This window comes from Varanus komodoensis, unplaced genomic scaffold (assembly GCF_004798865.1).
Source record: "Varanus komodoensis strain SLA01 unplaced genomic scaffold, ASM479886v1 scaffold10, whole genome shotgun sequence".
Taxonomy (NCBI): Eukaryota; Metazoa; Chordata; class Lepidosauria; order Squamata; family Varanidae; genus Varanus; species Varanus komodoensis.
The window spans coordinates 31,567,322-31,584,963 of NW_025335269.1; the positions used below are offsets into that span (position 1 = coordinate 31,567,322).

Below are 17,642 nucleotides of genomic sequence, written 5' to 3' on the forward strand. Positions count from 1 at the left end.
GAATTAAGATTGCTGGGAGACATATCAACAACCTCAGATATGCAGATGATGCCACTCTCATGGCAGAAAGTGAAGAGGAACTAAAGAGCCTCTTGATGCGGGTGAAGGAGGAGAGCACAAAAGTTGGCTTGAAACTCAACATTAAGAAAACTAAGATCATGGCATCTGGTCCTCTCACTTCCTGGCAAATAGATGGGGAAGAAATGGAGGTAGTGACAGATTTTATTTTCCTGGGCTCCAAGATCACTGCAGACAGGGACTGCAGCCAAGAAATTAAAAGATGCTTGCTCCTGGGGAGGAAAGCTATGGCAAATCTAGACGGCATACTAAAAAGCAGAGACATCACCCTGCCAACAAAAGTGCGTATAGTCAAGGCTATGGTTTTCCCAGTTGCAATGTATGGCTGTGAAAGCTGGACCATAAGGAAGGCTGAGCGCAAAGCGATTGAGGCCTTTGAATTGTGGTGCTGGAGGAGACTCCTGCGAGTCCCTTGGACCGCAAGGCAATCAAACAGGTCAGTCCTAGAGGAGATCAATCCTGACTGCTCTTTAGAAGGCCAGATACTGAAGATGAAACTCAAATACTTTGGCCACCTAATGAGAAGGAAGGACTCCCTGGAGAAGAGCCTAATGCTGGGAACGATAGATGGCAAAAGAAGAAGGGGACGGCAGAGAATGAGGTGGCTAGATGGAGTCACTGAAACAGTTGGTGTGAGCTTAAGTGGACTGCAGGAGATGGTGGAGGACAGGAAGGCCTGGAGGAATGTTGTCCATGGGGTCACAATGGGTCGGACACAACTTCACAACTAACAACAACAACAACAACAATTTTTCTGTATCAATTAGTAAAGAGCAACTGAGAAAAGGGAGTACACTGAAAGTGCTCAGAATGCATGTTTCAGGTTTATCCTTCATTGCTATTTCCCTCTGCTTTACAAACAGTGGGGAAAGGGAAGAAAAGAAAACTGGCAGATGAAAAGGCTGCTACTGAGCATTAGAAGCCATTCCGAAATTCAGAGCAGGAGTTCAGCTTGGTTTATAACAGCTCTGCAATTTCCCAACTGAGTGAGTTTATTTCAGACTCTGCCCCCATTTCTGAAAATTGCAGTCTGGGAAAACTTCAAAAGCAACACTAGTTCCAGTGGAGCGACAGGCTACAAGCCACACATTCCACTTCAACTCAGTCAGGGATCTATGGCAAGGTTGTAACCTGACATTTGGTGAAACATACCAATAGTACTGTACCCATATAGATCAGTGAAAAAAACTTAAGAAATGGATTCTAAAATGCATGGTTAGGCAAAAAGCGGGTTCCAGGTCTAAAAAGATTCAAGACTTCTAAGGTATCACTGCAGAATGTTCTTCTCTAGGACAACCGTATGTACATTTCATCAATTTCTTTTCCAGGGCTAGTGAAATAACTTTATTCCATTGGGTGCTTCAGGATTAATACTTTATCTATTTTTAATTTTTGGTATTAAATTATACTGTTATACTGCTTTTATGAATTACGTCTTTGCAATCCACCTTTCAAACAGCTCTCTGCTAAAACGCGGCCTACAAATACTGCAAATTTACTTATTCACATGTGCTAAGTCTTATATAATATAGTCATACAAAAAGTTTTATTTAAATTGGAAACGGAATGTAGGCTTAAAAACAAAAGGCTTCATTAGGCATCGTTCTTACCTTAAGAGATCTGATAATGTTATTGATTCTCTCAGCCAGAGCAATGCCAAATAGCAGAAGGCCAGGGTCATTGGCATTGACATTCTCATGTCTCCTTTCTTCCTTTTCCCTATGTATGAGCTACCATCCACTGATCCAGACCAGACAGATTTTTCTATGGAAGTAATTTAGGAAATGTAAAACAAGCTATCTGATGATACTATCCTGAATCAATATGCACATCATGTTTAAAAAGAACACCTGCATAATCATTCCAGCACAATACATTTTGTCCCAAGTGGCAGGTTACATACCTTGAGAAAAGCCTGCCATAAGCAGAGAAAGAAACAAGGCAAAACAATTGAAACAAGTTTGGCAATAAAGTCAGTCTGCATTCTCTTTAAATTCGTAAGAACGTATGGAGAGCCATGCTGGATCAGATCAAAGGCCCTTCTACTTAGATGCCTATGAGAAGCCCATGAGCGGGGCATGAATGCAATAGTACCTTACCACTCATGTTCCTCAGCAGCTGGCATACAGTGACAGACTGGAGCGAATATAGACATCATGACTAGTATTCATGGACAACATCATCTTCGATGAATTTATTATTTTCTTCCTTTTAAAGCCATACTACACTCTAGTTCTAGCAAATTCCATAATTTAACAAAACTGTGTGTGAAGAATTATTTCCTTCCTCTTCCCTAAATTTTCTACCATTCAGCTTCATGGGATGACCCTAAATTATAGCATTATTTGAAAATGTCAGTAAACACATGGACAGGGGTTATTTGGTTGATATTGTTTATTTGGGCCTTGGCAAAGTCCCTTAGACTCCTGAGTAAACCTAACATTTATGCAGTAAGAGGAATTCTCTTATGGATCAGTAACTAGTTAAAGAAGCCTTTCTCAACCAGAGTTCCTTGGAACCCTAAGGCTTTGCAAAGGGTCACTGGGGATTCTGCAAGGGATCATGGAGAAATTGATCTATCAAATTGTGTTTTCGCATTTACAAGCTATTGCCTGAGGAGTCCTTTGCTTGCCCCTGTTGCCTAGGAGGTAGGAGGGGGCCCAGGGAGCATTCCTGCCCATGAGGGAAGAGACCAGGGCAGAAAGCCTTTCCTCTCTTAATCTATAAAGCAATTTATGAGAAGGGTGGCAGGGTGGTATGCCACAGTAATAAAATAACAATAAAAATTAAATTGTGGTATTTCTGAATGCATGTGCACAGGCTGGACCAAGGGGATGATGATGATGTTATAGCATATTTATAATTATTTATAGTGATTTTTATACAGAGGTTCCCTGAGACATGAAACTTATTTCAAGGGTTCCTCCAAGGTAAAAAGGTTGACAAAAGCTGGGTTAAAGTACAGGGGGAAAATAAAAGCTATTTTTCCCAACAGAGGGATATAAGCAGTGGGAGTCACACATGAGTCTATACTAGGACCAATACATTTCGATTGATTCTTATATGATCTGGAATTAGGAGCAAGCAGTAAAATAGATGAGTTTGCTGATGACACCCAAATATTTAGGGTGGTTAGAACCAAAAGGGATTGTGAGGCAATCCAAAAGGAACTCTTCAAGCTGGGAAAATTGGCATCAAAATGGCAAATAGAGTTCAAAATAAGCATGTCTAAAGTAATGCATGCTAGGGCAAAACCACCACCACCACCACCACCACCAGTACCATCCAACCTCAAATATAAGCTGATTGGGATCTGAGCTAGAGGTGACTGACCAAGAAAGGCATCTTGGGTTTGAGGAGGAGAACTCAATGAAAATGTCAACACAATGCAATACTGCAGTGAAAACAGCAAAATCCATGTTTAGCATACCCAGGAAAGGAACTGAATATACAACAGCCAATATCATACTGCTCTTATACAAAACTAAGGTGACTAAACATAGAATATCACATACAGTTCTGCTTACTACATCTAAAAAGGATATTGCACAGTTGAAAAAGCACAGAAAAGAACTAAAATGATCAATGGGTTGGAGCAACTCCCCTATGATGAAAGGTTACATTGGTTGAGACCATTTAACTTAGAGAAAAAAGCAGCTAAGGGGAGACAGGCTAAAGTTGCATGTAATTATGCATGGTGTGGCTAAGGTAGATAGGAAGACACATTTTCCCTCTCCCATAATACTAGAAACTGAGGTCATTCAGGACATACAAAAGGAAATACTTCTTTGCACAGTGCACTGTTAAAATATAGAATTCACTTCCATGAGATGCAGTGATGTCCATGAATTTGGAAAACTTGAAAAGGTTACTGGACAAATTCATGGAGGAGAAATCTATCAATGGCTGCTAGTCCTGATGGCTACATGCTACCTCCAGTATCAGCTATCTACATTAGTTGCTCAGGAATTTAGGCAGAAGGGTGCTACTGTACTCATATTCTGCTTGTAGGAACCTGTGGAAAGCTGGTTTGCCACAGTGTGATAGAACACTGGACTAGACAGCTGGCTGGTCTGATCCAGCATGGCTCTTAAGTTCTTAAGAGAAAGGAAGAAAAACATTTCCCTTTCCACTTTCTCCACATCTCTTATTTTATACACTCTTAATTTTTCTATATTCTGTCAGGTCTCCTGCACTCTTCTTTTTTCTAAACAGCTCCAACACCATCATCTTTCCTCAAAGTGGAGTTGTTCAACCCTCTTGATCGTTTTGGTTACCTTTTCAGTAATGTAAACGAAAACAAGAAATTGGGGTCTTTACTTTCAAATCTTGTTAGCTAATCTCATTGCACCAACACAAACATTTCCCCAGCTACACAGATGAGAAATACAGAACGAAAGAATGAATAATACTGCTGAAACCACAAATTAGAGCTGGCTCAAAAGGTGTGTGCGAGTATATCAACAGACTACACCTCTACAAAAGATTTCACTTCTCAGCATAGCCAGGAGGATAGCAAAGAAACTGATGTAATCTTTACAGATTAAAATGAAGTATTAAGCATAAGTAGGTCTTCTTAAAGTACAACTTTCCATACAAGTTAAACTTATGTTAGGTTAAAAATAATTTACCATGTGGACCACATAGGAAGAATTTAAGATTTTTTACTCAAATAGCAGGAAAAACCCCACAACATAAAAAAAGTATAAAAGTTATGTAAAAAAGGTTTAATCAGTGAAATAAAATCATGCAACCACAAGAATGGTGGGAGAAAGCAGCAACTTTTTTTTTCTGCAGCCATACCATTAAAAGAAACATTGTAAATCAACAGGTATTACTCATTAGGGATTCAGAATTTATGCTGCAAATTGAGCAGGTGAGACCAATATTCTGTAAAGAGCCTGCACAAATATGAACATATTTTATACAGCTCCAAACAATCTTTCATTATCATAATGCCTAAACTTTTCACACACATTATTAAACATATACAGTATATTTGTCAATATGAAGTGCTGAGGAACAAAAGGTTATTTTTTGACAGTTATTATTCTAAGCTCTTTTGAGGATCATTGTTTATTACTCCTGATATCCTGTCCTTCCCCGCAAAGAGTACCAGGAAGATTACACCCTGTTACACCCCTATTTTCTTCTCACAGCAGGCTGATAGGGTGAACTGAAAGACAATAACTGGCTCAAGATCATCTAAGGCAGTGGTTTTCAACCTTTCCACAGCTGGGGACCAGCACAACCAGGAAAACCTCCTCAGGGACTGCCAAGGCAGAAACAAAAACCACCATACACATAATGCAGTATTCTGTGCATTAGTTTCCAAACACAGTTCCAGAAAAATGAAAAATTTCCAAAAGAACCAGAAAGTGAGCAACAGTGTCAACAAAAGAACAAGATACCGAAATCATAGAAACAGAGCGAGTCAGAACGGGCCTCCTGAGCCATCCAGACTGACCCCCAGCTCCAGTTGGCTCCATTCGTGAAGTCAGTGCAGCGTGGCTACACACTGAGTTATCTCTCCCCTCCCTGGAGGCACCAGCGCACTCCTTGTGAACGCAGTGCCAACTGAGGAAGAGGCAGTGGAGCACAGCCAGCCCCTGCACCAGTCTGCGGTGAGTTGGATGCGGCCCTGCTGTGGACCGGCAGGAAGTCTCCTATGACTGGCACTAGACCCCATACTAGTGCTTGAAAATCACTGATCTAGGGCACTTTATGGCTTACCCTTAGATCTCCTCAGTCCCATGCCAGAATTCTAATCAATAAACTTCTTTGGCTGTTTTGTTTTTGAGGCAATTAATTCAAGCTACAGCGTGAATAACTTTAAAAAAGCAAAAAGGATGTTACATCAACCCTAGCCTGCATGCAGAAAACTTTGTATTGACTTAGCAAGCACTTTATAAACTCCTTATGCACTCCTGATGCATTGTGTTGGACTGCTTTCCCAAAATATATTTCCTACAAGAATGTGGGGACACATATGTTCCAATTATTGACATTAGCCATTCCACCAAATTTAGTATTACTTTGCCTTTACTGGTGTTAAACAAAGCAAATGAAAGTTGTTACTCAAAAACCACCCTTCAGTACGTGGCTTTGAAAAGCTTAGAAGGAAATACAGGAGCACCTTTGAATGATGACTGTATAAATGTGAGTCACAGAACAAAAAGTATGAACCTCACTTAATCCTTTCAGTCATCGGTTTTGCCTTTTTCATGTATGGGCTGTGTCTCAAGAGCACTGATGATAGAAACTCTATTCCTAACTCCACATTCAGCCAGATTTACAATAATCCTTGTGTTCTATTCGTAACCATCATGTTAAATACAGCAGCTTTTCATTTTATTTGTTCTAGATTATGCAGGGCATATTAGAAAGTCAGCATTAAACCTAACACAACATACAATTTAAGACATGTCATAACAACCTACAATTTTAATAGGCTTCCCAAACAGTGTCTATATACTGCACCAAATGGAGGGTTTCAACCTGCCAAGTTGGAGAACAATGACATGATAGTCAGAACAGATAAACATCTACAAACCCCAAACATCCTATAATAAGCAATTGTTACAGAAGCAGATTTGAAGTTCCCATTTTTTCAGTCATTAGCAGTAAGCTAAACTATGCAGCTCTGAAGTTATAGCAATCATATTTCTGTCCCATTACTGTTCACATGCATAAACCTCTTATACAGAGAGTTGCTCTCGAGATCCCACAGTGACAATGACTTTTGCCCAAGGTTCTGTTAGGCCTTGCATAATAAAGAATAGGTATGCAACAGGTGTTTCCACATTTATGCCTGATCAACTACCACTTGTTAATCCATTTGAGGAATTATACATTTCCAGTCAGAAGAACCGAATTCATAACAATGAATTCTAAAGGATCCTTATTAAGAAAGGCATACATTCTACTAGCTCCACAAAAATCTGTAGCAGATCACATCTCCAGATGCCATCATGCATCCAAATTGCCCCTGTAAAATCCACATTACTCACACAGAGGTAATTGGATCCCCACTCCAACCTTTACAAAATATTCTATAAATCTCTGTATGCTTGTCCATGCCCAGTCTCCTACATCCTTCCAACCACATGAACCTTCTTCAGTCCAAATTCTCCACCTTCTTTAACCTCATGACTTGAACAGTCTTGCTTTATCCTAGGGTACATTTCAGTGCAGTATCTTATGTTTTAACCCATGCATTACTGAGACTGAGCACAAATAAGCAAGTGCACTGTTTCTCACCTACCACTTCCACTTTTCATCTCTTTTCTGAAACCCAGGAACACCCACACAGGTACACACCAGTTCCAAGGTTGTCACTCATGACATCCAAATGCCACACTGAGCTGTTGAAGGCAAAACAACCCAGTTTGAACCTGTGCTGTTGAATTTTAAAAATATGTGTGTGTGTGGGGGGGGGGGGGGTTAAAGCCCACATTTTTTAGTTGCTTAATCTTGCACGACTCAGAATATGTCAGGTTTGGATGTCACAACGAACAACTCAGAAATTGAATGTTCCTGGCGTGCTTGGAATGTGGCAAGCAGGCACTGTCAATCTATGAATTGGTGTTATATTCAAAAGAGGTCAATATTATCATGTTTAGGAATTTTCATTGTGGCTACAATTTCTTTTTTAATGATTATGAATATAGGCAATTTTTTGGGATCAATATATACATTAGTCAAATATTCTAGGTGTTTAACTAGAACAAACAAACCATGTGTTTGCATATCTAAAGTAACTATATAAAAACTCTGCCCAAGGTATATTTATTCTTACCAGATATTTTGCTAGATGAAATTCCTCCAATGCTAGATTCAGACAACAAATCTGTATCAGTTGCAGAGGAAACCAAGTCAAGAAGTTTAATAAAATCTGGCTCCTCTTCAGTATCTGTACTCTGTAGCTGTTTCTAAAATTAAAAAGTAGTGTCAGACTCCAATTACAGAGCTTTCATTCAAAATGTTACATTTAAACTTTTTAAAACTCTGTTAAAACAATCTTTATCAGAAAAACATTTGGTTAACTTGTACAACTCAAGAAAAAATGCCTAACAATATCAATCTTTAAGGATTATGCCTCTTGCATGAAGATAGGCTGGATTTGTGGGAGAAATTTCATTTAAAAGGAGCACAATATCAAACATAATCCACCACGGAATCATCTGCAGGTAAAACAACTTCTTTCATACCAACAGATTCACAACCAATTTGATAAGTGCAGAGTCACAATTTTCTTGAGACACTAAACCTTAACTCAATATTTTCATGCAGTTACTACCATCTTCAAAAATCTTGGGATAAATCAATGGACTGGTTCGGATAGTGATCACAAGATCATGCGCACCCTTCTAGAGCTCTCTTACCATCTCTTCTCACTGTGACTGGTCTAACATGAGTATGAATACGCTATCCACCTGCTCCAAGTTAGGTTAAGATAATTCAGAGGAGTATCTGGGTTCAAACTAAGCCAGTATTGGACTAAAATAGAACTTATAAGGGAAAACTGTACACTCTGTAAAGGGTTATAAAATGTTACCTTAGCCAAGCCACTAAGTTTTTTGCTGGCATTTTTAGAATACGATTTCTGAAAAATAGAAAAATTCAGCTCCATCTGTTGGATTTGATGCCCCAGATAGCTAAAATTGCAGAATATTTATAATCAACATTAATCTGAAACAAACAATTAAAAATACTAAGCATACTCCACTATTGCTGATGGCTCTACTTCTCACCAAAGAGTTGGATTCTTGCATAAACAAAGACTTCTATTCCACCCTAAAAGGTAACTAATTGTGTTATAGTGCAACAAGTCACTGTTGTTTTGGCTGCAACAGACTAACAAGGCTACTGCTTTGGAAATATTTTATTTTTTGTAAGGAGTTGAGTTTCATAGGATAAATATGAGATTCAAGCACTGCCATACCTTGGTCATGTGAATACTCATTTATTGATCTGGTGCATGCATATTTTTCACCATATCAACATAGAAAAGATAAGTATTCATCAGTTCTGAACTTTATACTTACTGGTGAAGTACTGTACGTAGCATCACTAAAAGGCTTGTCACAATAAGCCTGCTTGCTCTTCTGAAGGTATCGTCTCCAAAAGTTAGCCAGAACACCATCCTGATAAAAAAAAAAAAAACAAATATTCAGCCAGGTTTTTACATATATTGCAGACACACTTTAGGAACTGAAATACCCCACACTACCTGTGCACCTCTGCTAACTGTGGCTGTAAGCAAAGACATTAGGAGCTACAGAGGAGTTCAGTACAAGTTAATTGGCTTAGGAGACACTCCAATTGCAAAGGGTGAGGGAAAGACTTGCTCTCCTAGGCTTATCACAGAAGACAGGCCCAAGGATATCTGGTTAGAGCCATTACCTTGGACAGCAATGATAAGAACTGCTAGCAGCTGGGGAGGGCTGGCTGGAATGGTTAGCTGGTATCACTCTATTGCCAGGACAATGGGGCTGAAAAACCCCTGACTTGGGAGAGTCTTTGCCTTCAGATGGATACTGATCTTGTGAAAGGTGTCACTCTCTGACCATCTGCCAAAGTCTCCATAGCAAGGGAGACCAGCGCTAGGAGACTCATAAGAGCAGGAATAGCTGTATAGTTTTCTTCCTGTGGTGTAGCAAGGAGTTCAGATGTGTGGAATCAGGGCATTAACTAATTTCAATATTTTGTATTATTGCTGCTATCCACTTGCCCTTTCCTCCCTCTCTGATTGATTGGTTGATTGCATTTGTCTGCTGCCCCATAGCCAGAGGCTCTCTGGAAGACTCACAGTGCAATATAAAGATACAAATAAAAATATATAACAGTAGCAACCAGAATCATAAAACATAATAGGATTAAAATAAAATAGAAATACAACCATATAAATAGAACAGAAGTAAGTAAACACAATGTAACCAATAAAACAGCAACCAATAGAACAATAAAACAATAAACCAGCAACAAACCAATAGTCCACTCTAAAAGCAGATACTAAATAAAGTCTTAGCTTGGTGTCAAAAGCAAGATAAAGTGGGTGGCAGTCACAACTCCCTTGGAAGGGAATTTCAAAGGTGCGATGTGATGACAGAGAAGGCCCTTTTCCTCACTGATTCCCCCCTCACCTCCTGGGGAGGGGAGTCGCGAAGGAAGGCCTCCCTTTGATGACCTGAGTGATCTGATAGGGATATATGGTCACAGGTGTTCCTTTCAATTCTTTTCTGTAGCCCAGACTTCCTCTCCCTCTTTCTACCATCTTAATACATTCTTTTGCAGGAAGTAGTGTTTGCATGAGTTGTGGTGCTAAATCCAGTGGCTGCAGGGACTGACCTTTGTTAATGGATGAGTTTGGTCCGGCAATGGTGGGTTGGAGAGGGGGTTTCTCCCATTACAGTGGCACAGTGGGAAGCTAGTGCTTCCCAGAGCAACTTTAGAAACAAACTGTCAGTTTCCATAACAGGACAAGCTGGCAAACCTCCCTCCTCTCATGTTCTAGAATAAGCATTTGGGCTCACTTCAGGCTGCTTTATGCAAGACTAACGTTCCACTGTGCTAGTAGCAAGTTCCACGGGTTCACAGGTAGAACTGGATACTGCCCCTAGTTTCTGAATTCATGTATGCTGGAAAGTGTTCAACCACTAGAGTTAATTGATAGATGTTCAGTCACAAACCTTTTACTGCTTTACACATTATATAATCCTACTTTCTTAATGTTCAGTCTGGAATAAATCTACCATTAATATTGTTTCTTTAGTGTGAAAAAAATATCGATTAAAAAAAGTATGACAATTTTGCCATGCAATGAAGGCCTAGAGACAGAGATGCTTCCAGTCAAGGTTATTCATACAGATAGGTATACACAACATTGTATCAAATCATTCTGATATAACAAGATATGCAAGCAGGTATGATTTCTCCTTACCTCCATTTAGCCAACTCAGGTAATACACCCGATGCTAACCTAAATACACAATGTTTCTCCTGACAGTAAATATGGTATGCATTAGCATCACAACATAATAGTCAGATATTTTTACTGCAACCTTAAAAAGAAAATGCACAGCTCTCCAAACATCATTTCAAGACAGTCCCTATAAAACCCATTATGGTAATCTAAATTGAAACTGATCACTGCAGCCAGATCTGCCTTTCCTAGAAAGATAGCTTTCACACCAGCCAGAATGGGGCAGAGGCATCCAGACTATGACCACTACCCAATCCTCTAGTATTGGATCCAAGAGGATTCCTAAACTACAGACCTGGTGCTTCAGAAGAGAACTGTCCCAACCAGAACAGGCTGTGCTCCAAAACAATGCTCTGCTGACAAACAAGCCCTTTGCTCTGTCTAGCTGCACCTCCGTTTTTGCACTCACATGCAGACCTGCACCCAGACAATGGCTCACAGCCCCTGTGACTTTCACAACCTCTTTGGCATGAGAGAAACAGAGCTGAGTATCATCTGTACAGTGAGGAGTCCCAACCCCGAATCTTAAATGTGGTTTCTTGAAAAGATTCCAGTTTCATAGCCAATAGTTTGGAAACTGCTTGTTTCAACCAAGCAACACAGTTTTGTCTCAGTGAAGACATGTAGCATGTTGGTTAGAGTGTTGGACTAGGGATCCAGGAGATCTGGGATTTAGTACCCACTCAATCATGAAACTCAAGGGGTGACTTTGAGCCACTCATTCACTCTAGGCCCAATCTTCCTCATGTTGTTGTGAAGATAAAATGGAGCTATGTAAGCTGCCTTGGGTTCCTCACAACAGGAAGAAAGGTGAGATATAAAGGCAATGTAATACCACCACCACCACCACCTCCACCAATAATAGCAATAAGCTGAAATTAAAACTAAAGCAGAAGTGAAAGTTTCCAAATGTCTCTGCTAGAGGAAGGTGGAAGTGTGCAAGCCAGAGGTTTGCTCCAGCTTGCCCTTGGATGTCTGAACAAAGCCACTATGTTCATTAAGTCAATGTACCTTCATCTGTGAAGAAACTCCTAAAGATTGCAATGCTTCAGCTTGCTTCCAGAGAATATACTGAAAACCCTCACAGACATACCATTCCCAGCCTTTATCTAAAAAAAACCAAAAGAAATAAAATTGAATGTTAGTATTAACAGCTCATATGTGTCCATGCCAAAATTAGGTTAAACATACTTACAAAGGAGCAAGTCCTACTGAACACAGTACTGTGCTATCTGCCTAATTACACATGAAAGACTGGTTATGTGTTAGGCAAACCATTTTTGTTGTTCAAACTGCTCTATCCAATAAGATAGTCTTACCACCTTTGGAAAGTTATTTTGCTCAAATTATCAGATGTGAGCTTCCAGACAGAAGCAAGAAATGGTTATTAAATTACCTCCTTTTAAATTACCTCCCTGAAACTACTTATGCAAGGGGTGGGCAGCTTTTAGCCATCCAGATGTAAAAGCTGCCCTCAGAGCAGTATGAAGACTCCTTCCAAACAGCCCAGTCACCAGGGCTCCCCTCAACACTTGCTTGCTATTTTGATAATACCATGATGATACTATGAAAATACACTCATTGAAATGAACAAAAATGTTATTACAGCATGAATGTGTGTGCTGTTGAGACAATCCCTTTTGCTCCTGTTCTTAAATATTTCACATGAGTATTAATGGTTTAGACTGGGCAGGGAAGAAGCAGGATGTTTTACCTTTAAATTTACTGAACAGGTTTAGGTAAGTTTCAATGAAACCTATTTAAATTATTTTAAAGGGAAAACAAATGATTCAAAGCACCTTGTATCTAAAAAGTGCCATAGGTGGAAAGTGATTAACTAGGGTAGGAATATCTTCCTTCAAATCTTTCTGTGAAGAAGAGTGAAGAAACCTATTCTGATCCAAAAGGTAGCCCTGAACTCTAAGTTAGGGTATAATCCTTTGCCTGTTTAGAAAGAGAAGAGACCTACAACTCCTAGCATTTCCCAGCTAGTATGACTGTCTCAGGAATACTTGGAGGTGTAGGATTTTCCCCTTTCTCAATATGCATAGAATTCACCCTTAATCTGGAGATGCCAGAACTAATTTGCATAAGGTAATCCCCAGGTTACAAATATTCAAGTTATGAACAACTCATATTTATGAATGCACAGACTGCCATAAACTCTATATGAATGTCTCCAGGAAAAAGTCATGAATATCTCTAGGGAACTACGTGGACACTGAGAAAAACCCATCATACCATTCCTTAGAGATGTCACAGCTTTTCTCTAGATATATTCATGGCTATCTGTAGGGAACTATGTAATGAGTTTGGTGACACATCTCTCAGTGGCTATGTAGTTCCCTAGAGATAGTCACAGAACCCCCCCCCCACCATTTCCTTAGGCCAAATGTTTTCAGCTTGCTCTGCAACACCTCAGACAACATGCTTATGTGCTCCATCAGGACCTGAAACAGGAAGCTCAACAAAAAGTCAGCCAGCTCTGCTGCTGTACATGGACCTATTGAGACAAATATGGCATGGAATGAAGAATTTTGGATGAAATAAGCAGGCAACGGGCTATATTGTCAGAGAACTTCAGAAGATAATGAGGAACTGGTAAATCACTTTTAAAGATTCACATTATTTTCTATGGGGCTTTATGGGACTTACATTAAAATTAAAGATGGACAGATAATGAACTCAAACACACATTAAGCCAAGCAAGTTATGACAACTTTTTCAATATTGTATACCTACACAAACATAGATTCTCTCTCCCCTCAATATCTGTAATTACTTTATTGTAACTGTATTATCATCATTATTACATTCTATATTGTGTTTAAGATGTTTTAGTAAATATGGAAGTTTTTCTTAAGTGTTTTATATGAATAGAAATGTAAAATATACATATATAATAAGACAAATGTTTGGCTTACTCATGTGATCTGACTTACATACGTCCAGATATGCCCTCCTGCCCCTTGAGATCGGCAGCAGAGGCCCTTCTCCAGGAACCCTCCATGAAAGATATTAGGAGGGTGAGTACCTGGAGGAGGGCCTTCTCTGCGGTGGTGCCCCACCTATGGAATGCGCTCCCCAGAGAGGTCCGCCTGGCGCCGTCGTTATTTGTTTTTTGGCGCCAGGGCAAGACATTTTTATTTAAAAGTTATTTTAATTGTTAATTTATGAATTGTATTTATGGGATTTTTATGCACATGCTGAGATGTTTCTGGTTTTTTAACTCTAATTGTATAAAATGTTTATTTATGTTTATTATTGTTGTAAGCCGCCCTGAGGCTTTTTGCAAATGGGGCAGCATAAAAATGGTTTAAATAAATAAATAAATAAAATTCAACTTAAGAACATTCTCAAAAACAGAACTCATCTGCAACCCAGATACTACCTATTTTTTACCCAATACACCAATAATTCTTCATAAATTTATGGAAAGAACATTGAATGCCATTTCTAGGTGCTGCCCTCAATGCAATTCTTCTTGATAGAAAGGTTACACATTAAATAAGCACACATTCAAATGATTTATTTATACTTTCATCAGTAGCAAAAAGCCATCCTGATGCATTGATCAAAAGCACTATACTTTGAAAGTATTTTCCTCAATTTTGAAAAGTTGGTCAGCTCTTGAAAAGATTAGATTGCAAATCATAAAAATAATAACAAACATGACCTAATTTATATATGCTTCAGAAATGCTTAATTTTACTTGCCATTCTAATTTCCAGCATCTCCCTGAAGCCATTAGGACAAGAAACTCTGCTCTGAATCCTAAAGCTGGGATTTTCAGAGCTTCAATGCCCATAACCTATAGACTTTGCAGTTATCTCCTTAAAAAAATTAACACTAATGATCATAGCATATTGATTAAGGCTACCTTGTAATATTGTTGTGCTCCAGATTCATATGGTGAGACTATTCCATGTTTTTAAAACCGACTGGCAAAAAGAAAACTTACCAAGTTTATTCTTTTTTTTCAGTCCTCGAGAGATAGACTGTGCCCTAGCATTTGAAGTAACATCGCCAGTTAAAACTTCTCTAGTCCTCTGTAAGATATTTTCAAAACATATAAGGTTAACAAAACAAAAAAGCCAAACAACTCTTTATATATGCACCAGTTAAGCAACAGAGGGTTTTTTCCCCAGGTATTTTTTTCAGGCCTCTATGTATAGAGCTGACATAGACACAGAGTTACATTTGGATGATAATCTCTAAGATGCATTACAATGCTCTTCTGAGTTCCTGAAATACCAGGATGAATTTTTCCCATGTTAATACATACCCAGGGCTACTAATTGTTCCATGTCACTAACTGCAATCCAATAGTTAAGAAAGGTGTATATCATATTGAGTTACTTCATCTTTAACTAGAGCAGGAACACAAAATCTTTGGCCCTTGTTGAGTTAGAATGCCTACCACCTATTACCACTAACTGTAAGGGTTGGGCTTGATAGAAACTGGTCATCAGCAACTTGTGGAGGGCCACCCAACCCCTGAAAGAAAGGCTTACACTTAAAACTGAGAGAAATATGGGAATAGAAAAAAGAAAGGACAGCAGGATTAATGCTTACTTCTATAACAGTGTGGCAAGATCTGCAGTAAAATTTGCCTTCTTCTGTAATACCCCAGCTGACAACAGAACATTCCACACAAGGTTCATTGTAGTCTCTCTAAAAATAAAATCAAATTATGAACATGAACATGTGGTTTCTTCTCTCCACTACACTAACACTTCTCAAGCCCTAACTCTTCCTCCCATGGATACCTCAGTTTTTAACAGCTGCAAAGTGGGCATAACATTCAGCAAATGTAGCTTTTCATAACATGGTGGAGGGAAAAATAAGAGTTAACCAGATGAATTTCTACCTATGATACAACTTTTTGATACATTAGAGGCCTACCATGAAAGAAGATGGGAAGCCTAAAGCAGACCCCGATACAAACAGGCTCACTGTCCATTTATTGATTGATTTAATTTCTATACTGCCCATTAACCGAGACGTTTCTCTTATGCCTTCCCCAGATATTTCAACCTAGAATTCCCATGATCCGTCATCACTGGCTATGCCCAGAGTTATAGGCCAAAACATTTGGAGGGTCACAGGTTGCCCACCACTCTCTGTGCTAATTCTTCCTCTGCCCTTCCTTATATTCCACCTCACTCCCACTCCGCCTTCAAAGCTGCCTGTCTCAACCACGAAAGACACCGCCTGCGCCCCAGCCTCACCGCCTCCTCTTCCTCCATCGCGCGCTCCCTTCCCGCCTGCTGTCAATCACCGCGCCTGCGCCATGGCAACCTCGCAGCCGCGCAGGAGTGCTCCCCAAAACACGATCCGGGCGGGAAACGGAAGCTCCAGCACTTTGGTTCTGGCGTTGCCGATCCCAGATGTTTGTAACTTCTGCTGCTCTCCCTAGGGAAGGCAGGCGACGAGCTGCTGTCGTGGTACGAGCACGAAAATTGCCTACTGTGCTTTTTCCCTGCCCAAAAAAAATCCTTCAATGGAAAGCGGAGTCGGCTTATTTTGTGGAAGTGCACAGCCCCGGGGTCCGCTTTCCCTGTCCTAATAGGTGAAGCACTTTTTAAAAGAAAAAGCTCCTGAACCTGCTCAGAGAACCGTTCGTCAGGCTTATGCTAAGTCTGTTTAAACCGAAGTAAGGTGCGCTGAATTCATTGGTTAGATTGTTGAACTGGGACTTAGGAGACCTGTGTTCTAGTGTGCACTCAGCCATGAAGCTCATGGGTGACTTGACCAAGTCTTGGACTCTCAAGTTTAGCCTACCTTACAAGATTGTTCTGAGGATAAAATGGAGAGGAGAGCCTTGTATGCTACCCTGAGCTCCTTGCAAGAGGAAGAAAGGCAGGGTATGAATGTAATGTAATAAACATACAAGAACAGGATTGTAGCCTTAAAACCCAATCCTATTAAGATTTATTTATTTTAATTATTTAAAGTTTTTATATGCCATCCCCATTGCTACATAGCCTTGAGACGGCTCACATCAACAAATAAATAAATAAAACAGGACAATTACAATTCAAAATTGGAAACACACTGGCTGCACAATTAAAACTAAATATTAAAAATTATTAAAATACTGTTTGAATAAAAAGGTCTTGACCTGGCACCAAAAAACAAATGACGGCGCCAGGCGGACCTCTCTGGGGAGCGCATTCCACAGATGGGGCGCCACCAGAGAATTTACACAGAAGTGAGCCCCACAAAATGCAAAGACACCTTCAGACTAAACATCCATCTCCCTGTTATGAATAAGAACCAAAGCTTCTGGGGCAGATTAGTTCTAGCCAGGCATTAAGCCAAATGTTACTTGATAATGGGTAAAGAAAGTATTACTGTAATTTTAGGGTCAGTGAAGCTAAATGTTTTTGTTTCTAGGACAACACTAGGCACAAACAAAGATTAGTTATCCCCCCCCCCCCATTAGTTGTGTGTGTGATCCCTTTATATTATAAAGTTTATAAGAACCATCAGGAATGACTTCAGAAAGACTTCTTCCTATATCTACACAGGGGTCAAGTATGGGAAAATCAGTGCTGGCTGGGGAATGCTAGGAAAT

At 39.7% G+C, this 17,642-nt stretch overlaps 1 protein-coding gene across 2 annotated transcripts in view; it reads right to left on the reverse strand.

Annotated features, from left to right (window-relative positions):
• The window catches only part of TAF1B (TATA-box binding protein associated factor, RNA polymerase I subunit B), a 51,507-nt gene extending 35,156 nt beyond the window's left edge, over nt 1–16,351 (reverse strand). For both annotated transcript variants that reach the window (XM_044418282.1, XM_044418274.1), the window contains exons 1-7: nt 16,294–16,351; nt 15,638–15,736; nt 15,024–15,111; nt 12,074–12,171; nt 9,126–9,224; nt 7,877–8,009; nt 1,689–1,842 (exon numbers count right to left, since the gene is read on the reverse strand). In XM_044418282.1, coding sequence (XP_044274217.1) covers nt 1,689–1,842; nt 7,877–8,009; nt 9,126–9,224; nt 12,074–12,171; nt 15,024–15,111; nt 15,638–15,736; nt 16,294–16,311 — 689 coding nt within the window. In that variant the 5' untranslated portion in view covers nt 16,312–16,351. The remainder of the gene's footprint in view (nt 1–1,688; nt 1,843–7,876; nt 8,010–9,125; nt 9,225–12,073; nt 12,172–15,023; nt 15,112–15,637; nt 15,737–16,293) is intronic.
• Nucleotides 16,352–17,642: the final 1,291 nt, after the last annotated feature.